General features: G+C 52.3%; 5 protein-coding genes across 5 annotated transcripts; 1 reads left to right on the forward strand and 4 right to left on the reverse strand.

The window, feature by feature from the left end:
* Positions 1-6: 6 nt before the first annotated feature.
* BDP55DRAFT_701265 (uncharacterized protein) lies at positions 7-1,399 on the reverse strand. The gene is made up of 2 exons (XM_060577916.1): positions 832-1,399; positions 7-774 (listed from the first exon to the last, which is right to left on the reverse strand). Exons 1-2 carry the CDS (start codon positions 1,072-1,074, stop codon positions 82-84), a joined length of 936 nt encoding a protein of 311 aa, XP_060434715.1. The 5' UTR covers positions 1,075-1,399; the 3' UTR covers positions 7-81.
* BDP55DRAFT_649383 (ABC-2 type transporter) lies at positions 1,400-6,766 on the reverse strand. Its single transcript, XM_060573901.1, has 8 exons — positions 5,719-6,766; positions 5,352-5,664; positions 4,518-5,293; positions 4,171-4,456; positions 3,437-4,122; positions 2,792-3,378; positions 2,347-2,733; positions 1,400-2,291 (listed from the first exon to the last, which is right to left on the reverse strand). The coding sequence occupies exons 1-8, from the start codon at positions 6,560-6,562 to the stop codon at positions 1,746-1,748; spliced, it is 4,425 nt and encodes a 1,474-aa protein (XP_060434716.1). The 5' UTR covers positions 6,563-6,766; the 3' UTR covers positions 1,400-1,745.
* A 1,886-nt stretch (positions 6,767-8,652) lies between these two features.
* On the reverse strand, positions 8,653-9,294 carry BDP55DRAFT_690759 (uncharacterized protein; the record flags this gene model as incomplete). Its single annotated transcript, XM_060576902.1, has 1 exon — positions 8,653-9,294. One exon carries the CDS (start codon positions 9,292-9,294, stop codon positions 8,653-8,655), a length of 642 nt encoding a protein of 213 aa, XP_060434717.1.
* A 239-nt stretch (positions 9,295-9,533) lies between these two features.
* Positions 9,534-11,049, reverse strand: BDP55DRAFT_690760 (uncharacterized protein; the record flags this gene model as incomplete). Its single annotated transcript, XM_060576903.1, has 2 exons — positions 9,534-10,358; positions 10,420-11,049. 2 exons carry the CDS (start codon positions 11,047-11,049, stop codon positions 9,534-9,536), a joined length of 1,455 nt encoding a protein of 484 aa, XP_060434718.1.
* A 5,631-nt stretch (positions 11,050-16,680) lies between these two features.
* BDP55DRAFT_627698 (alpha-aminoadipate reductase) lies at positions 16,681-20,602 on the forward strand (the record flags this gene model as incomplete). Its single annotated transcript, XM_060571792.1, has 8 exons — positions 16,681-16,811; positions 16,876-17,029; positions 17,083-17,140; positions 17,190-17,253; positions 17,336-17,688; positions 17,744-18,947; positions 19,004-19,835; positions 19,889-20,602. The coding sequence occupies 8 exons, from the start codon at positions 16,681-16,683 to the stop codon at positions 20,600-20,602; spliced, it is 3,510 nt and encodes a 1,169-aa protein (XP_060434719.1).
* Positions 20,603-21,058: the final 456 nt, after the last annotated feature.

Here is a 21,058-nt window from a genome sequence, read left to right on the forward strand (position 1 = left end):
TCGGCTCGAGTTTAGAATTAGTGATTAATATTTGGAGATCTATGCTTGATCAAGTACTTTGCATGCCATGATGAGTAGTACTTAAAAAACCGTACATACAGAATGCACACCGGAAAGACAGCAGTTCCGAGAGGACTCTAGGTGTGCCTTCGATTTGATTGTGCGTTCCATCATGACCCAAATGATGACCGGTAACACCCCTCCCGGAGTAGGCACAACAACAAGATTGCTGATATCGTGCACCCCAGGATCCAAGTCACCAGTTTTGGTCACAACGTCGAAACCCAAGTCAACTACCAGCTTCACCCCAGGCCCAATCATACTCGGTTTAATGATTCCACCTTTGTTAAGCTCCGTCATCACAATGACGTGACGCTTGGAATCGATGTCCCTAATTTTCCCACCGAGCATCTCCAGGATTTCGACATGGGGAAGATGTCGTTGCAAGTCCGCCTTGAAGCCTGGCGTTATGATGTTCGTACCTCCCAGCAGAACGATAGTCAGGTCGAGCATCCAGGCCTTGTGGTAGACGTCGAGCAGCCGCCTCAGACCATCCAGTGCGATATTGGCCGCATAACCCTTAGCATATTCCTCAATGTGCTTTTTCGTGTGGATGCTGTTCATTATTTCGTGTTCCTCGAGATGATCTGGTAGAGGTCGCTGGATCAGAATGCCATGGGTGTTCTCATCTCCATTCAATTCGGCGATTTTGTCGCGCGTCTCGTCGACCGACGCATCAGGTGGAAGTCGGTGTGATATATATCGAATACCAGCCTAAGTATCTTCATATCAGCTGAATCCCCTCACTTCACAGTTCGGTGATGAACGTACCTTGGCAGCCACCTCGGCTTTGATCTGGAGGTACTCTTTCGCGTCGCTACCCGTGTCGAAGTAGATCACCCCTAGCGTTGGCTCGATGCCATCCCGCGATCTGTGGCGGTAGCACCATCGCTCAATGTTCGCGGAAACAGGTAGTCCTTTGAGAAGAGACGCACCGGGGAAGTGTTCGAAAGTAGGCTGGCACTCACACTTCTCATCGATGATGGCGCCCCCTTCAAGTGTGCTCAAAGACATGACGAAGCACGATGCACTCCAATCAGCGACATACACAGACGCAAATTCAAAGAACTAGCAAGTACGAACCCAAGTTCTGGTGATGAGATGCGCCAGAGGCTAGAGCCCAATTTTGATGACCTGGCAAGACGCGCCGAACGTGGGAGAAGGTTGCCTGGCGCGACGGGCCACGGTGCTAAATGAATGTCTCAGAATCCCGACTGAAGACGTCGATCTCGGTCTACAAGAAGCCGCGACAGCTAGCGCTGGTGGGGCGTGCCACACGGGAACGTCCCAGATTTTCATTTGTTTGTCGTTTCCGGGTGAGAATTATTCGTGCCGTCCTGCGGTAAGCCTATGTGGTGTTTCGGATGTGCTGGATGCCAGCCAAGCGACTCTCGATTGGGGCATATCTTGCGATGAAGATGGAAAACCCAAGCTGCGAATTGGATCTTACCGTTACACAAGTGGCTTATTCAGGCCCTCATGCAAGTTATGTCGAGTTACCTGACATTTTGCCTCGTTCAGTCAATGCCTTCTGGCCTCTACGTCAAATCATTGCGAGTCGAAGGACATGGCATAGATTTGGGCAACAAGTGTCGGCTGTATGCTGTTGGACTGCACGCATGTTCAAAAGCTTTATCTTCCGATGCGACTTTCAATCGAGTCTACTCTGTATCCACCCATCAAAATCACGCTTCAGTATTCTCGGTGGTGTTCTGCTTGCCGCGCCCAGAGATCCTGTTCAAGAGTTTTGAAAACTGCCCCGTAACCGTCGCAATCCCAAAAGACCAACCCCGAATCCTGACAGTGTAGACAAAGAAGTATACCAGGGCCCAGTTGGCAACAGAAAAAGCAACCAAGATGCCAAACGCAGGCCACTTGTCGCTGATATGGACGTTGAGCGTCTGCATGTACTCACCGCCGTTGTTGTACGGGCAGTAGCCACAGTTGGATGTCACATTAGGGTTCTCGAGGTATCCCGTCATGGCAACCTCGTTCACGAAGCGGTCGGCATATTGGCCACATGTTGAGCCCGGAGGCGGATTGAACCTGGCGAATTCCGTGGAGCTGCACTGCACGACTGCGGGCGGAAGGACCGCTGAGAGTACGCCGCGGCTAAACCAGGTCGTTGGGTTGATGTAGTACATCCAGTACTTCCAGAACGAGGGCATGGAGGTGTAAGGCACCAGGATGCCGTTGAAGATGGCGATCATGACGAAGAAGAAGGGCAGAATCTGTTGATGTGAAAGTTAGGACAGGCCTAAGCATCGATAAGGTTGCGCTACTTACGTTTGACACCGTCGAGTACGATGGCCCGAAGGCGGAGATCCACTGGCCCCAGCTGGACTGGAAAAGAGACCAAACTAGAACCATGAGGTAGGTGTATCCAGAGACAGACGAAACAGCTGGGAAGCCGACGGGGAAGTACCACAACAGCCAGTAGATGGTGGCAGAGACGATAGCCATAGGGATCTCGCACACGACGTTGGCTGTACAGAATGCAACCCAGCCATAGGTGCGACTAGGCAGTTCGCGGTCTTCCCATAGATCCCGGTTCTGGAAGAACTTGATTACGACACTGTTGACGACGGTAGGAGGTACAAAAAAGATGAGAATGATGGCGCTGAACATGCGGTTCTGCATGCCTGCGATGTCGTTTCCGAGCATCCAAAATGTCTGCGAAGAAGTCAGTCCCTGACATTGAGCCTCGTTCAACGTGGTTGCCTGGACTTACAAATCCGTTGAAAATGCCCATGAGGGTATGCACAAACACTCTGCTATACATGTACTGCGGCTCTCTCCAATGCTGGACAAACATTCTCTTCGTGAGCAGGAGGCACTGGTATGAAGTCGAGGCCGCAAACTCCGTCTGCGCCGTCGACCTCTCCGGCGGAGCCCGTCTCTCAGCAGAGATCTGATCGATTTCAGCAACAATGGCTCTGTGCTCATCCGAGTTGCGCCACTCCTCGTTCCAGTCGATGCGCTTGCCGTCCTTGACTGACGGCTGGGACGCGGTCTCAAGGATGAACTCAGCGACGTTGCGGCTCGGGGGGCAGGAGAAGCCTCTCTGTGTGAAATAATCGATAACAGTTGAGCCGTTAGTGCCGACGGGGCCAAAGTAGAATGTGTTTCCGCCCCGGTTGAGGGCCAAAATCATGTCGAATTGCTCGATGAGGTCAGATGAGGGTTGGTGGATTGTGCAAATGATGGCTTGGCCTGCGTCGCATAGCTTTCGGAGGAATCGGACGATAGAGAATGCAGATTGGCTGTCGAGGCCACTTGTGGGCTCATCAAGGAAAAGCAAGAGACTGGGCTTGGCAGCTACTCGAACGTCAGCTAAGGTTCTTGGATGCAGGATTTCATCAACTGGCATGCTTACCCAATTCAACTCCAATTGTGACTCTTTTTCTCTGCTCCACTGTCAAGGAAGAAATGATGGCATGCTGCAAGTCACCCAGCTCGAGTAGGTGAATGATCCGATCCACGTACGCAATCTTCTCCTCGCGGGGGATTGTACGTTCTTGTCGAAGTAGCGCAGAGAACTCCAGTGCCTCCCGAATTGTGGCAGTGCCTTCATGAATGTCTCTCTGTTCGCAGAACCCAGTGCCTCTCTGAAACTCGGGACCCAAACTTGCTCCGTTGACGAACATGTCGCCCGTGACGATACCGGTCTTCTGTCTCTGTGCAATGGTGTTCAGAAGAGTTGTCTTGCCGGCACCTGAGCTGCCCATGAGAGCAATCATCTTCCCAGGCTTGGCATATCCGCAGACACCATTCAGCAGTTGTCGTTCGCCGTTACCATAGGTGACCGTGTATTTGATGTCCTTGAACGTGAAAGCACTTTGGCCGTCGCCGATGGGCTCGAACGTCTCTCCAGTCTCTTCGATAATAGGCCCGCTCTTCTCCTGACCCACCGTCTTCTCGTCTCGTGGTTTCGCGAAAATCAGAGATTGCGCTCCAGGTCCCTTGAAGCGGATCGTGTCAACGGCCAGGACAGTCATGGCGAGGAAGAAGACGGTGAAAGCAATCATAATGCCAAAGTTGCGCCACAGGTTCGCTCTCGAGCTATACATTGTCAGTATAATTTCTGGAAACTCAGCCTAGGGAGCTTACTATTGGAATGAGGCCTGCAAGTAGTCGGGCCCGCTAACGACCGTGCTGCCCATGATTGAACCGGGAAGACTGCAGCCTTGGTAATTAGGGTCAGAGCCTGGACCACGGGGCACAAGCTGCGACTCGCTACATTGCATCTCTCGTCCAAAGAACTCATTGGCTTGGATAGCTTCGAATCCGTAAGCAACGGGGTTGATGTAGTAGATCCAGCCGAACCAGATGGCGTCGCTCAGGAGATTTGGCTTTGGAATCACATATCCCGTCATGATAAACATAATGTTGAGGACTGACAATGGTACCTGAGTTAGAAATGTGTTCGAGACGGTTATTTTGTTCAATAGACTTACCAACGCCAACAAATCGGATAGAATCATCGACGGTAGACGATAAGGACGCGAACATCCGGTACATGGTCGTAAGGCAAAATGTAGCCGTGTACACGATGAGTGTATAGATCCAGAACTTGGAGGCATCCACGTCAAACTGCGCCAAGAAGTAGACCGGTATGGAAAACAAGAGCGTCATGATGAGTATCAGCGGGATGTCTAGGAGCATCCTCGCGATCACCACGGCAGACGGCCTGTAAAAGGCAAACACACGCTGCCTCTCAATCGTCGTTCTACCATCAATTGCAGGAACGAGTTCCGCAAATTGGAGCCATCCGATGAAGGCGATGGAGAAGAAGGCAACACCGCCCCTGGCGAAGACAGAAGAGGTGCCCTGTCCGGAGCCGTAGAAAAGTGACGAGACGATGAGACTGTTGGCGATGATGATGGCGAGCTTGGTGTAAAAGGAACTCCTGTCACCCCACAGAAGCCATGCCTGGCGCTTGGTACAAGCAGCTACCTGCTTGAAAAGCGAAACGGTGTAGATGGAATCTCCGATGACGGTCTTGCTCTTAGACTCCTTGACGGTGGCTGCGAACATGCGGTGCTTGTCGTTGTTTGCGGATCTGCTGCCTCGTTCGTAGTCTTCGACGTCTTGAAGAATGCGCTGGTAGTGCTGACTCTCCAGAAAAGCCCGTTCTAGCTCCTCGGGTGTTTTTGGGGCTGTATCCTCTCGGGCGGGCTGGAAGTGACGGGCGTTCTTGTCGGCGATAGAAGTCAGGAAGTCGGCAGTTGTTCTGGAAGAAAACTCCGTCAGTTTCTCGGTTTCTCGCTGAAAGATTTGTTGTCACTCACTGTCTAGGAGGGCAGAGGTATCCCAAGTCCTCGAAGTACTTTTTGGCCTCATCGCTTGGTCCCTGGAACAGCATGCGTCCATCGTCTATTACCAGAACCTTGTCCATCAACTCATAGATAGACTCTCCAGCTTGGTAGAGTGTCACGAGGGTCGTCCGCCCACTAACATCGGTGTAGACACGAAGTGACTTGGCGAAACTCAGAGCTGTGCTAGCATCCAGTCCTCGGGTTGAGTTGTCCCAGCAAACGACAGATGCTCGTGTGGCTAGCGTCTCAGCCAGACTCACGCGCTTTCGCTCTCCTCCAGAAACACCTGCAAAGGTCAGCCAAGCTTGCCTTCAGGGTGTGAAAGGTCTGAGCTACTCACCTCGGATGTGTTCGTCACCGACCAGCGTATTCTTAGTATGATCAATGCCGAACATTTGAAGCAGTGAGTCTAGAATCAGTGGAATCGTCCACTGTTCTCTTTTCCTCGTCTTAGTCTTCAAGGCGAACCACAGAGTCTGCCAGACAGTGAGAGACGGGAAATGCCGATCGTCCTCTTCACAGTACACGACTTCGCCTCGATACCGCTCCAGTTGGTCTTCTGCCGGAATGACGCCATAATAGACCTCTCCGTCGACCTTGGCGTACTCATCCCGATGGTTAGCAATAGCTTTGAGGAAAGTCGAACACCCGGAACCTGGTCGCCCGAGAACCAGCATAATCTCGCCATGTCGCACCGTTCCCGTCATATTTCTTATTAGGTCAACAGTTGGCTCTTTGTGAATCTTCAGCTTGGGGAAGATGCCGGTAACGAAGTGGTAAAGGTCCGGGCCAAATGTGTTGACAAGATCCCGGGGAAACGTCGTGACCTGCTTTGTCGAAGACTCGATGCCCTTTACCGTCAGGTTCTTGAAGGAAACACCCAGCCTCTTTGCTGGTCCGCCGCTAGGCGTGCGCATGTCCATGATGCCCCTTCTCAAAAATTCGGGCAAGTCGAACGTGTCCTCGCCTGATAGACTAGGTGCAATCGTCGAGTCGCTCTCCCCTCCGGCCTCCGCATGATTTTCTGAAGGCTTTCGTTGATATGCAGTAGAATGGCGGTGTTGAATCGTACTCAACTCCTTCTCGAGATCATGGTACTCCTCCAGCGCAGCGTTCACTGAGATTTCTCCTGCCGCGTTCTCTCCCCAACGGCCGTCCTCCTCTGGTCTCGCGACCCCCGCCATGGTCTTGTTGTTGTCGAAATGGGAAATGTGAAAGACAGGGGTATCTCTGCGAGTGCAAAAGTCTATCGGTCAACTTTATGACGTCGCGAGTCGATCAGGTAGGTCGGGTCGTGGGATTAGAGCATCTGGAAGAGATAGCGAATGCAAACATTCAACCGCAGCAATAGCAGAAGGCCTGGACATCTAGCTCAAGAGTGCTTGGACTTTACAAGCTGGCAGATAAATACAAATATCGAGGGCACCCTGTCTATTATGTCAAGTCTTTGAAGACCAAGTTAAGCTCCACAGGATGTAGCACACCCGCCGGCAACGCTGCCATTAGCGCCCTCAACATGCACTCCGCGGAGGAAAATTTGTAATCCGCGACGGTCCACCAGCATTAGCAGCAAGGGGTTTGAATCAGGATAGGGCATGCAGGGCTCACGGAAGGAGGGTGGTTATAACCTTTGTGGAGTAGATCAAATCTCATATGCTCCGTGGGAAGGATTCATGACCAACGCCGAGAGAGAGAAAGTCGATAGCACCCTTATTTCGGGAATGAGGAAACCCCACGCAAACTGTACGATGATGACATGCAAGCCCAACATTATTTTCCAGCCAACTGGGTCTTGCATGTGTTTCCGTGCCGGCAACTCATACAAGCGCCCATTATTAATCCCCATGAGGCCAAGCTTACATTTTTTCACCAAAGACGGAATCCAAATTCCTCTGGGGGTGGGGCCGGGGTTTCTTTCGACGTTCGCCGGAGCGTCTCTAGTGTGGTGGCGGATCCCGCTTCCAGTAGTGTACCACATGCAGTAAGATAGATATGCAGTTTGTGCCGATGTCTGAAGCACGACGCGGAGTTAAGAACGATGGCGTCTCCCATGACTCGATTAAATCTTTGACTCGGCCCTTGGCCGTTCAGATCTTCTTGTTCTCTGCCGTCTATTATAACTGTCATTTCCCCGATCCTGGTGTCTCACTACAAGAGTACGCATAGCCACTGTCGCGCCGCTTGATGTTAGTGAATGTTATCCAGACACCTCTGCTTACAGCTTCCAGAAGAATCTTAGTGATGGGTGATGACTGAATTTCCTGCTTCAAGTCGAGATGATTACATGTTAGCTTTTCTATGGTTTTATGAACAAAGTCCCAACGAACAGCCAAGTTCCAGAATCCTCCGCGGTCTGGACTAATAACCTCAACACGATCCACTTGACTGCAGCTTGCTGACGCGCCCCACATGTTGTGGTCCAAGCTGATCGACGTGCCGAGAACTCGTGTTGCCTGTGTCGCTGTCGCAGGGCAGCTGGCTGGCAACATCCGAAAATCCCACGCATATCTCGTATCTTAATAAGGAGGGTACAACGGCGAACTTGAGACTGTGCTGGACCTTCCTCAAGCGGTGTGCAGCAGAGCCTTGAAGTTGTAGGGTGTCACTGATTCTCGTCTGTATCTGCACATTTCCCTAGATTTCCTCGGACCTCGATTGAGTTCAGCAACCCCTCATTGCCACTTCAGCCAGAGTTTTTGAAACTGATGCCGATACTCCGCGCCTAGGTCGCCATTCCGGGACCTAGCTTGTGAAATCTCCGCTTCAAAGTGAAGTCTATGCCATTCACTACTACTAAGCGACTGCGACCAGCGCATACATCCATGCGATCGGGTAGCACAACAGAGAGTCGCTGTGACTCATTCAACTTTGGCTGCAGCAAAGGGAGGATCACAAACAAAATTGGCAAGTCACAACGCCGGGAACCCTGCTGACCTGGAGATAAGGGGGATGCGGTTAAGTTGCTAAAGTCCGGTAAGTCGGCCCCACTGTTCGGGAACAAGTCCGGAGCTGAACACGGCTGACGTTCGGCGGATCTCCGAGAAGTGAGCAGAACTTGTGCATGTGCCACGGCCTCCTCCCACTCGATGGAATGGTCCTACCGGAGGTCATTGTTGAACTCGATTCTCTTCACCCTTGGTCTAGAAATTGGCCGGAAGTCATCAGGTCGTTCCTGCATGCGCCTTTCACCCTATTCTCAGCCAAATACCTGATAAATGTTGAAATGGCCAAGGAAACTTCAATTTTCAACGCTGTTATTGACATCTGATTACATTCAGGGAGAATGCATTCCCAAAACATCCCCAATGTCTTCAGGAATAGGGAATTCCATCTCAGTAGGAACCAAGCCCAAGTCCACGAGTTCCTTATCGCCGACACCAGACCGTTCTTCCAAGACTTTTTTCAACTCACGCGCCCGGGCCGTAACATCTTCAATACCAACGATTCCTCCAGCAACCCAAGCTTCGCAGATGCCAGCAGGGATCCCGATCTGAATACTCCGGTACGGAAGCTTCTCCAACCGTACATCGCGTTCCGGGTCCCATTGGACGCGCACCCGCCCGTCGTCCTTGTCCAAATCGCCCCCGTGTGTTAAAACGCTTTGACGGAGAAGGTCGACGAAGCCGGTGTGGGTCATTTTGAGCGCCAAGATGCGCTCCTGGCCTCGGTCTTTGTATGAATAGCCTGCGCGATAGAGCATCCACGACCAGCTCGGCTTGACCCAGGTCATGCGGGTAAGCTTGAAGTTTGGAGACGCGTCGAGCTTCTGAGCTTTGACGGCTGCCTTTGCGATGGCGGAGTTGTAGGCTTGGTATACGGTGATGGTCTCATCGTCAAAATGGGCCCTAATCTGCCGGTAGGGTGTTGATGGCTCCGAGCCAGGAACCTTGGTTTGTCTCTGGATAGTTGAGGCCATCTTTCGAAGGACTTTCTCATGATCCTATCACATATGAATGATGTAGAGGACGTTAGAAATCGTCGCAGGTGTCGAGTGCGAGGGGCAGACCTCAGCTTTTCAGAGGTTCAGCTCGGGTTCAGCCACGACGCCACAAGGCAGAGGCTAGTGAGTCACGCCGAATCCAGAAAGCGTCGACATCGTCAGAATCCGTATTCTCGGAGTTGAACCTCAGTAGAATGAGCACAACTTGCAACACTTCATCTGTACGAGTCTATGCTCTGCTGCACGCGCTCGCCAACGCTCTCATCTGATGGCATCGAGTTCAGCGTTCGGTTAGCATACTTCTTATTCTTCGCAGGGTCCACCTCCTCGACAAAGATCCGAGTGACAGTCTCCATCTGAATGCCCTTGAGACCAGACACGTCCTTATCGTGCAGCGACGTCTGACTCTCACTGCGGTCGTGACTAGCTTCGGAGCCGAGCCTCGCGCGGCGCGAGGGTCTCCGGAACACGCTCGGCTTCCGGTGATGGGGGTCGTCTTTCGAAGCACCCCCCTCGATCCAGACTCTATGGCCGTACTGCTGGCCCAGGGGCGTGAAGTTGAACGTGTCCAGGCCGACGTTTTGCTCGTCGACGGGCGCATCAAAGAGGATGCCGCTTCGCGTGCTCGAGAAGATGAGGACGTCGATCCACCCGTTGGAGGTGATCATGCAACCGGCGAAGATGAGGTACTCTGCCGAGAGCTTGATGCCTCCGCTGCTGAGGATACGTCCCAGAGCCAGCGGCGCTGTGCATAGAAGGAAGACGATGGGGTAGAACAGGAAGAGGATGCGCTTGTGAACCTCTGTCTTTTGGTTGTGTTGTGACATGACGGTTGGTAGGGTTGAAGGACTTAGTACACCGTCACATGAGGCCTCTTCCGCCGCGGCAGCTGCCTTCCTTGCGCTTCGGAATGCCTTGTCTGCCCGGTGGACGTGGACGAAGACCAAGACATAGGATACGGTTCCCGTGATGATCAGAGTCAGCATCCAGGCGTAGTGCAAGTACATCCTCATAGCCTCGTACTCTGAGTTGATCCAACACTATTAAGGTTGAAGTAAGTACGTGATATGTAGGAGGCGCAAGATGGAGAGGGGATCCTACCCAGGTGATGTCGCGGACATAGAAACCGCCCTTCCCAGCTCCGTTATTGGTAATGATCACCCCGAGAACAGACATAAACAAAACAAAGAACCACAAAAGAAAGATAGTGCTGTAGAAGGCCTTGCATGAGATCTTAAAACCTCTGACAAGGGTGAGATAGGTGTGTACTGCGATGAACGCCACAAACGCGGTTGACGCCAGATCGCCCGTGGAGATGAACCACCCCTGAGTCCAGCACGCGGCCGAGTCGTCGGTGATCTTGTCTTCGACCAACCATACAATGTCGAGGAAAAAGGCGCAAGCCTGGAGGGCATCGGCGAAGAGAACGTTGAGGAGGAGGACAAGGAACTGGTTCGGGACTCTCGAGCGTTTCGACTGTCCGTTTGCGTTGTACTGGGCCTCGAGTTCGTGGGGTAGGCCGGCGATGACCGGAGTCTGTGTGGTAGTGGCTGGTAGTTGCTGTTCCTTCTTCGGGCTCGTCCTCCGATACCAACATGCGAGTCTGCCAATCAGGTACACGAGGAGTGTGAAAGAAGTGACGAGGGAGAAAAACGAGAGCGTAACGACGGCTTTGAGGCCATGTCGAAGAACCGTCGGAAGCGGCGAGAGAGTGTGTGTTCGTGTGTACATGGTTGCGGATGATTACCAGTTATTGGGATGAATATGAGATTATCATGACCGTCGTGCCTGCCGACTTTGCCCGTTGGATCCAAGTTGTTCCTCCGCCAAAAGACAAGCCAAAAAGAAAGGCTTTGATAGTCCGCTGGCCATCGTGAGATGTTCTTGGCTTGGCTCCGTTACTTGTACAAGCGACCGGTAAACGCTGGCACACCAATGTCCGGTGTTAGATGTCCGACGTCCGCGGGGTAACGTCTCCCTGGGGAGCCTTGAAGCCCAACGGGCGCAACGTTCTTAGCTCACGGGATGGCGTCCGGGAAGGCCAGGAGAACCATGCCTCTCTTCATCTGACAAGATGCCATATGGCAGCTCACCCCATGCCTGGTTTGGCTAAGCCTCTGCCGATGAGTGAGAACTCTAAAATCGGTCGACGAGTGAGGTTGCTCATGCCAAGACGAAGTTGACGAAGAGACCCTGCCAAGCTATAGAACAGTGTAGAGAACGCCGCACTTGGGGTCCAAAACGGCCAGGGATCCGGATCGTTCGGCGTTCGGCCGACCAGCCTAATTCGTCCATTTTTCCCCTTCTACCGAACTCATACCACCTATCCACAGTAACCACAGACGTCGGCATTGTGCCTGCAGACCAGCCCACCCATGCTTTCGTGCCGTGGGGCCCAAGGGGTAGAAAGAGCCTAAGAGATCGCCTCATGAAAGCTTCTCGGCGATGACAGGCCAAAAGAGAAGCTCATAAGGGGTGGCTCGGCGTCGCTTTCGGAATTTCGGTTGATATCGACAGAGTCTGTCGAGGACGAGGCTATTTCTCACAAACCCTTGAGATCTTCATCGCAGCGTACGGAACGTGGGCTAACATTACGGATAGGCTGAAAGAAAACGTCACCCCATGTCCACGGAGAAATTGGTCGTTCGCCTATGCGAAATATGCAGCCTCAGGTACGCAAGCGAACAGACAGCAGGCACGTGAGAAATAAGGTTTAATGAGTGGAGTTGACCGTTGCTCCAAACTCTAATAGAAGCACCAAGTGGTCCCCGATGGGCAAAAGGAGACAACGCGGATTTTTCAGGAATTTCAGGCTGGCTCGGTAGCATTCAACCGAGATTTGAAACCAGACCAAAAACATGCTCAAAGAGATTCAAAGCTCTGAGTAACCATCAAGGCTGGGCGGGAGGGCGGTGAGGCAAGCTCGACGGACTTTTTTTGATGCCGATTTTCCTTGCACTTGATTAGCATGGAGGCGTCTCTGTGGGCGCATACAAGTGCCATAAGCGCAACCGGCGGCTCTTCTAGAAAGAAGGGAGAGGAGACATTTCGCAAGGATTGTCACGTCATTTCCAAGAGCGTACTCCGTACGGACACATAAATGGCTGTGTAACCTTTGCTGGAGTCATGGCCTCGTACCCACGATGGGGAAATTCCCACAATGTGCCACAATGTCGGTAACGTACTTCCTTTCAAGCGCTCGGCTATCCGTGTTGTTGCGAGTCAGAAGGTATCATTGTAGGCGGCTGGGCGAGATCTTGTTTCTCGCGCGACGAAGTGCGAACTCGTGGCGAACAGGGTTGATCGCGTCTGGCGAAGATGAATTCAACGTAATGAGATCTATCGTTTGGTCTCGTAAAGACAACTCACCCGCTACTTTGCTGAGAATGCACTGATATTACTTTCCTTATTCAGAATTCCAAGAAAACCTTCTCGATTGTTGTATTGCAAAGATGATTGACGTGCAATGAGCCCAGCATGCTGGAGTTCGTCTCCGGGAGAACGGCTTGCGCGACCTGCTTCCAGCTAGGCTCGAAAGTGTAAGAGATGTCAGTGAAATCGTACCATCATTGTGCCTTTTAATTCAACTATTTTGGTTCGCAGTGGTAGAAGCCCGCGGGCGCCCGCGCGCTTAATGGACCGCTGTCTCGCTTGTTATTCCATCGGCATGGAAGTCTCGGGGGATTTGACAATATTAGCGTCCGTCGGCGACACCGTCCAGCCCCGTGGTGGAATTGAATCTGTATCCGATTTGGGACTCGCAACAATCTCTCTCGCTTTCATCGGACTCGGCCGGGTGAGTTATGTACGATGTATGAACCACAATGTCGGCGATCTTATTACAGCAATGCCCTTGCCAGATGCCGTATGGGGCTGTACTGCGTATGCCATTCCTAAGGCTCTGGGTAAGTGGCTGGATATCCGGGATAAATCCTGCATAGAACCCGCAATCGAGCAGAAATTTACCCAGCACTTCCTCGAACACGGGGTTTGCGGAGTGTCTTGATCCACCTAAGACGTGAAAACCTGTTCCATTTGTACTCTAATAAAGTTCTCACTTGATGGCTTGCGTGTCCGCCCAGAAGAACAAGGGTGCACTGACCAGCCACCTCCTTAGTGGAGCATTATTGTCTCTTGTCTCGTAAATCTGAAAGTAGATGTTAGCTTTGAAAGGCAAAGTGAAACATAAAAACATATACGAGCGGGAGGCCGCGATTGCGCGGCAATTCAGAAACGAGCTTGAGATACGAACCTATCAATGGCCGATGAGGCGGAAGGCCAAGCCAGAAAGCTAGATAGATCGCTGCGGTCTTCTAACGCTCTTTTCTCTATTCCGCTATCACCATTGTGTGTGGGAGAAAAATGATATCGTGAAGCTATAATTGTCGCCAAGACCATCAGTCAGCAACTCGCGACTGAGGTAGAGTGCAGTCTTGAATAGGAGTCGCAGCCCCCAGACTGTCGGGCAAAATGCATCTACAAAACATCATGAACGCCGCGTGACCCTCCAAGTTGAGGGTTCTAGACCAAAACGTCTCCACCAAACCGACAAACAAGGAGTATTTGAATGAAGATCTCTGACGTTGTGGGTAACAATGCTCCAAAAGCCGTTTTCCAAGGCCCACGTACAGCGGGCGTACCGCCTGAGTGCTTGGAGATGAACTCCAACCCCTGATATATCGATAGTCTGTCCACAGCCTAGCGGGTGATCGTCGCCTTCAATCCGAGATGGATCCATGGCCGTTTCAAGGTCGTGATAACTTTATGCCAAGAAGTCGATGAACACCCAACGCCACTTCAGTCCACAATATCTGTTTGCATACCACATAGTGTACTCAGATCAGTGCTTGTAAATGCATTGGTGCCCGACGACTGCAACGATGGAAGACTACTCCGAATAACGAAACCGATATGATCATGCGATGTTCGCCAATTACGACAATTGTCTCAGATCTCTATCTGATTGATAAGCTAAACTGTAACTACCTAGGTAATATGACGGTGTTCCGCAGGTGCTGTTGCGTGAGCAGACTCTCTATTTCTGGCACTTGAGGCTGACAAGCGAATGGGGCAGAATTCAACTTGTAGCAGGTTGGAGAAGAACAGGGGCAATTCCGAAACCTACTGCTACTTCTAATTTCCTATTCCGATGCCGCTCATCGGGATCGAAATAATTAAGACTGAATGAGAGATCAAATTCAATCATTGTTGAGATTTGATGAATTTGATCATCACGCCCCTCTCAAATAGACATGCATCGTTTCTGGCCACCTTGAACCAAATGATATTGTGCTCTGAGTGCTGGAGCTTCAATCGATAGCGGAGGAAAAGGCCAGCTTGAAATAGTAGCCGATTAAACAATTAGCGGTTCTATGGTTTATCCCCCGAATGAGTTTCATGAAGGTTATGATAGAGAGGCACAAGTGAGTGATAGAACAAGATGCCGGCTAAAGCCTAAATCGAGCAGCAAACTACTACATCGTCCACAAGAGGGGTAGATGTGAGGCCGGGAATTACGTTAGGCCAGATAGTGCGGTGATGCCATGTGAATTTGGAAACACATACAAGTTTTCCACTGCAGTTCCCCCTCCTTTACCAGTGGGCTTGGACTATCACGAGATCCCCATCAGTAAGCACTGCCGGCTTCTTGAGTGAACCTTGGAACCGAACTTAAGAACATAAGCGTGTGAAATAGATAGGATATTCATAGCATTATCCATAATATGCATATTGAAGATGCAACGACGCTTTATCAATGCCATAGCAAGCTAATGCAAGGACCCAAGTCCGGAAGTTACTAGCACCTTAGGTGAGCCTAGTCCATTCGACTTTCGAAAGGGTTCATTCGATTTACCGCGTATATGAGTGACATACCTGATGGTTCCATCGGAGCCTCCTCCGAACCAGTGGGCGTCTTTTCCCCACGATTCGTGTCTAGTGATCGCCTTCGGATACGACGCGCAAATGATAGGTAAACCCTCGCGATTATCTTCGGGAGAATTGATGGATATCCCGGGGCTTACGTGCTTTCTATGACACTTCAGCCCTGCGCTGAAGATCTCGCTGCATTGAGCGAGTCTCGTGAGCAGATTGTCCGCCTCAATGACATGAACCAGTTGTCGGAGTAATGGGCGACAGCGAGATGAGAGGTCAAAATGTAATAAGCGAGCAGTGATCGGCGGTACGGAGAATGAATCGCTATGACAATTTCAAGGTCAATGCTGAAGTGGTTTTGTAGATCAGTGATAAGAAGAGAAGTGAAGAAGCCGTAAGACCGAGCGTCATAGTGAAGGCTTTGAGCCTCTAGTGCGATCGCCACATGCCGTTCTTCACTTTGGAGCGAGCCGAAGAAGGAACTTAGTCATAGATCTTGGGAAAAACTACACTAGTAAATAATTTGTTGAAAGGGTCTCGATATTTGGAACGCTCGTAAGAGTAAGACTGACTTGTCTGGACTTGCAGGGTAGATACTCACGACGAGGTCTCATACAATCTGTAAAGATGACGTCGCAGCCCTTGGCTGAGACTAATACCTTTGAGAATTGCTAGGACTGGCTGATATGTATCAGCAAGACCATGGTAGCTTCAAGCGTCAAATTTGCGTATTGATAGAGCATCAAGTCATCTCCCATTGTCTGCTATATGGCGATTGATGGGATATGGCGACACAACATCCGCCTCTATTCTTTGTCTGAATTTGCTCTACTTCGAGATCATTCCGAGGCGGATATACCTGAGGGAGATAGGGTCGGATTATTAGATAATTCGTTGATTCCCCCATCAAAGTACTTATACATGTATTGACCCTATCTAGCAGTTGGTGGGATCGTCTCAAGAGCGACATATGAGGTAGGTATTCAATGCTCTCTTTCATTGTGTCAACCCCAAGCACGCCAAGTTATCGTGGTGATATGCTTCCAGGATGTTTTGTGGTCTGGATGGGCCAGCCAGAGTGGTCGCAGATGATGACTCAGATTGCCGAAGCCGGGCCAGCGGTTAATCCGGGTGACATCCCCCACCCCCGGCACTTGACCTCGCCCTATCAGAAGGCTCAACGATGAAAGCTGTTTAAGCTGACTCTGCATTTGAGCCCTCAACATCGAAGCAGCCAAGAGTTTGACCGCCTAGCAACTACCCCACTACCCCTCCTAAGTCGGAGTCAGCGGCAGAAATTCAATTGATTTGCGACATGACGCATCTAGGCCAAAAACTTTACTCTGTGATTCTTCAATCTTATGGCTCAACAACCTGATTGAGTCACCCTAGACACCCTTCTCTGCCTCCAATTGACGCCCTCCGAATCACTCGCGACTCGACTCTCTCAACCCGCGTCAAAGAACCGGAACCCCTCGAAGCGTCACCATGGTCGACCTCCCCGACCCCACCATCGACCTTGACTGGAGCGGCTATGTCGGCGCAATCCACGAGATATTTCACAAAAATGCCCAGTCGCACCCCGACCGACCATGCGTGACCGAGACCAAGAGTCAGACGTAAGGAGATCCCTGAACCGAGTGCTGCTATACTTTAATCCACGTTTGCTGACCTTTGGATAAGAACGCCCACGAGGACATTCACATACCGCCAGATCAGCGAGGCGTCCAACACGATTGCCAACCACTTGCACGATGCTGGAATTACCAATGGAGACGTTGTCATGATCTTCGCTCACCGCTCGGTTGAGCTGGTCTGCGCGTTCATGGGAACCCTCGTACGGCTCGCCAGTCTCCCGCTCAAGCTGCGCGCGCTGACTCACGTTGACAGGCTGCTGGAGCTACAGTAACAGTGCTTGACCCTCTCTATCCTCCTCAGAGACAACAGAGTTAGTACTACGTTCAATTCCAGACAGGCAGTCTTGCTGACTTGAGTAGTCTATTTGGAAGTTTCTCAACCCAAGGCTCTGATTTCTATTGGCAAGGCCGTAGACGAAAATGGGTACGCATCTGCCATTCCGATGACTCCCGCGCCCCATGTCTCGTATTCTGTATTCTGCAATTTACTGACCTATTTCGTTCAGTCCCCTTGCTCCCGTAGTACAGAAGTACATCGACGAGGAGCTGTCCCTCAAGACGCAGCTCCCAAATCTCCGCCTCAGTGACGCCGGCGTGCTGTCTAGTGGCGAGCAGGACACCGAGGATCTGTTCGCCAGCGTACGAGCCAAGGCCTCGTCTCTTCCCGATGTTATCGTCGGCCCCGACTCCAACCCCACCCTCAGTTATACATCCGGCAGCGAAGGAAAGCCCAAGGCTGTGCTGGGACGTCATTACGGCTTGACGAGATACTTCCCCTGGATGGCAGAGCGTTTCCATCTCTCATCCGAGAGTGTCTTCGCCTGTCTGTCTGGTATTGCCCATGACCCCATTCAGCGAGGTAACAAGGCACCTTCACCCCAGATTATGACATTCATGCTGACTCAGTGGGCTAGATATCATGACCCCTCTGTTCCTCGGCGCTCAGCTTCTCATTCCTGCCAAGGAAGATATCCAGCACGAGAAGCTGAGTGAGTGGATGAACACCTGGTCACCGACCGTAACTCATCTTACGCCTGCCATGGGACAGATTTTGGTTGGTGGAGCTACTGCCAAGTTCCCTTCCTTGAAGCACGTTTTCTTCGTTGGCGACATCCTTACCACTCGCGACTGCAAGGTGCTTCGTAAACTGGGTCCCTCATGCGCTATCGTCAACATGTACGGCACCACCGAGACCAGCAGAGCGGTATCCTACTTTGAGATCCCTTCCGCCGAGGCGGACCCGACAGCCCTCGACTCACTTGGCGATGTTGTTCCCGCGGGTTGGGGAATGCACAACGTCCAAGTCCTAGTTGTTTCTCGCGAAGACCACAACAAGATGTGCGGCGTGGGCGAGGTCGGCGAGCTGTACATCAGAGCAGCCGGCTTGGCTGAGGGTTACCTCGGCGAGCCAGAGAAGAACAAGGAGAAGTTCATTGAGAACTGGTTCGTCGACAACGCCAAGTGGGTGGAAGCCGACAAGGCCCATGCAAAGGGTGAATCATGGCGGCAATACTACAAGGGTCCTCGCGACAGATTGTACCGCACAGGAGACCTTGGCCAGTACCTCCCCTCTGGAGCTGTGCAGGTGTCTGGCCGCATCGACTCTCAGGTCAAGATCCGTGGGTTCCGTATCGAATTGAACGAGATCGATGCCAACTTGGGCGGAAGCCCGCTGATTAGAGACTGCAAGACTCTTGTTCGCAGAGATCGTAACGAGGAGCCGAATCTTGTCAGCTACATCGTTCCTGAGATCGCGGAATGGAAGCGCTGGCTGGAGGCTCAGAACCAGGAGGATGTCGAAGACGAGGGTGTTGAGATGGGATCCAGCGTGGTCTATCTCAAGAGATTCCGCAGAATTCAGGCCGAGGTGCGAGACCACCTCAAGGCTCGTCTGCCGGTCTACGCTGTGCCGTCCACGTACATCGTGTTGCAGAAGCTCCCTCTCAACCCCAATGGCAAGGTGGATACCCCAGCTCTGCCTTTCCCCGATACTACTGAGATGATGGAGGATGCCTCAGAAGAGGACCTCAAGAGCTGGGAAGCTCTCTCTGAGACGGAAAAGACCGTTGCCTCGCAGTGGGCAACCCTCATCAAGGGACTGAACGAGAAGACGATCAAGTGAGTAGATACAACAGGAGAGTATCTGGCGGAACTGGCAAAGCTAACCTATTCAGGTCTGAGTCGGACTTCTTCGATTGCGGTGGGCACAGTCTTCTGGCTCAACAGCTTCTCCTCAACATTCGCAAGAACTTGGGCGTAGACATCACCATTGGCGTCCTCTACGCCAACCCCACGCTCAGCGCGTTGAGCTCTCAGATCGACCGCCTCAAGAGTGGCCAGGAACCCACAGTAGACAAGGCCGCGGATGCGGTGTATGCCAAGTCACTCGATGAGCTGACCAACACGCTCGACACCAAGTACCAGAGCGCCGACCCTGAGGCATTGAGCCCGTCGGCAGGTGCGACGTTCTTCCTCACTGGTGCCACCGGTTTCTTGGGCGCGTACCTCGTTCAGGACATCCTTAGCAGACAGAACACTAAGCTCCTTGTGCATATTCGTGGAGTCAAGGACACTTCTGCGGCCAAGGAGCGCCTCACGAGATCACTGAAGGGCTACGCCTTGTGGCAGGATTCATGGGCCAACAGGATCGACTGTGTCCTTGGTGACCTGTCCAAGCCCCGTCTCGGTCTGGACGACGCTAGCTGGAAGCAAGTTGCCGAGACTGCAGACGTGATTGTCCACAATGCGGCGTACGTGCATTGGATTGCGCGCTACGAGCAGATGATGCGCAGCAACGTCTTGTCTACCATTGATGCGATGAAGCTTTGCAATGAGGGCAAGCCCAAGATTTTGTCCTTTGTGTCTTCGACCTCGACGCTGGACACCGAACACTACGTCAACCTTTCTGACAAGGAGACAGCCACCGGTCGTGGAGCCGTCCTCGAGGAAGACGACTTGCAAGGCAGCCGTCTTGGCCTTGGTACTGGTTATGGCCAGACCAAATGGGTATGTTCACCTGACATGACACAATCTTTCGCATCAAGCTAACCGTCTGGCAGGTCTCGGAACAGCTCGTTCGCGAAGCTGGTAAGCGCGGCCTGCGCGGCGCCGTCATCCGCCCCGGATACATCCTCGGCAGCCGCCACGGCGGTGTCTCCAACACGGATGACTTCCTCATCAGACTGTGCAAGGGCTGTGTCCAGCTCAAGGCCCGCCCGCGCATCGTCAACTCGGTCAACGCCGTCCCCGTAGACCACGTCGCCCATGTCGTCATCGCCGCGGCACTCAACCCCCTTCCCGGCGTCAACGTCGTGCACGTGACGGCGCACCCGCGCCTCCGTATGAATGAGTTCCTCTCGACTCTAAGCTACTACGGCTACGACGTCCCCGAGGTCGACTACGAGGAGTGGAAGACGCAGCTGGAGGAGTTTGTGTCTGCCGGCGCCGTCGAAAAGGATCAGGAGCAGAGCGCGCTGATGCCGCTGTTCCACATGGCTACGTCTGACCTGCCGTCCACGACACGCGCTCCCGAGCTCGACGACAGGAATGCTGTTGCCGTGCTCAAGGCCGATGCCGAGCGCTGGACTGGTGTTGATGACAGTGCGGGTGAGGGTATCACCCGCGAGGATATTGGAAGATACCTGCGTTTCCTGGCCGAGACCAAGTTCATGCCGTTGCCTACGGGTCGTGGACGTGAGCTGCCGCCGATTCCAGCGGGAGTCGCGGAGGCTCAGGCACAGTTTGGTGTCGGTGGTCGCGGTGGCGCGGCATAAAGGGGGAACGTAGATAGCTAGCTACTGTAGAGATGCAGCTTGATTAAAATAAGACAAAAGAAGTTCTAGGTGTTTCAATTGCTCATAAGAGTTCCTCGAACTGCGCTGGTGATTCTGTCGTCCCAAGGTCGCCCAGACGATACACATAGTTCTGGGGTGCAGTCAAGGTTGCAGTACAGAGTGCAGTTGAGAACCAAGCATACCTTAACTAACTAACTACCAGATTTTAGAGATGAAGCGCTGCTGGCTTTCGCATTGCATCAGGTCTGCCGTGCTCCCTTCTCATCAGGCGACTTGGCGCAGAGACGATGGGGAGATTATCTTGGCGATGCAGATGATTGGTAGGATACAGTGCATTACCTTATACTGGAACCTGCTTCCAGAAGCCAATGAATGACCCTGCTGCATCGCGGCGTGGAGTATCTCAAATCGATCTGGTAGATAAGATGAATAATA

This window comes from Colletotrichum godetiae (genome assembly GCF_030913485.1).
Source record: "Colletotrichum godetiae strain CBS 193.32 chromosome Unknown BDP55scaffold_5, whole genome shotgun sequence".
Lineage (NCBI taxonomy): Eukaryota > Fungi > Ascomycota > Sordariomycetes > Glomerellales > Glomerellaceae > Colletotrichum > Colletotrichum godetiae.

Bases quoted from the DNA above. Each gene is read 5' to 3' on its own strand.
- BDP55DRAFT_649383 (XM_060573901.1), bottom strand. From the start codon at position 6,562: ATGGCGGGGGTCGCGAGACCAGAGGAGGACGGCCGTTGGGGAGAGAAC. The intron at 4,457-4,517 runs GTAAGTCTATTG...TACCATTGTCAG, and splicing joins TATCCGATTTGTTGGCGTTG to TCCTCAACATTATGTTTATC. The intron at 2,734-2,791 runs GTAAGTCCAGGC...ACTTCTTCGCAG, and splicing joins TGGGCATTTTCAACGGATTT to ACATTTTGGATGCTCGGAAA.
- BDP55DRAFT_701265 (XM_060577916.1), bottom strand. From the start codon at position 1,074: ATGTCTTTGAGCACACTTGAAGGGGGCGCCATCATCGATGAGAAGTGT. The intron at 775-831 runs GTACGTTCATCA...GAAGATACTTAG, and splicing joins AAGCCGAGGTGGCTGCCAAG to GCTGGTATTCGATATATATC.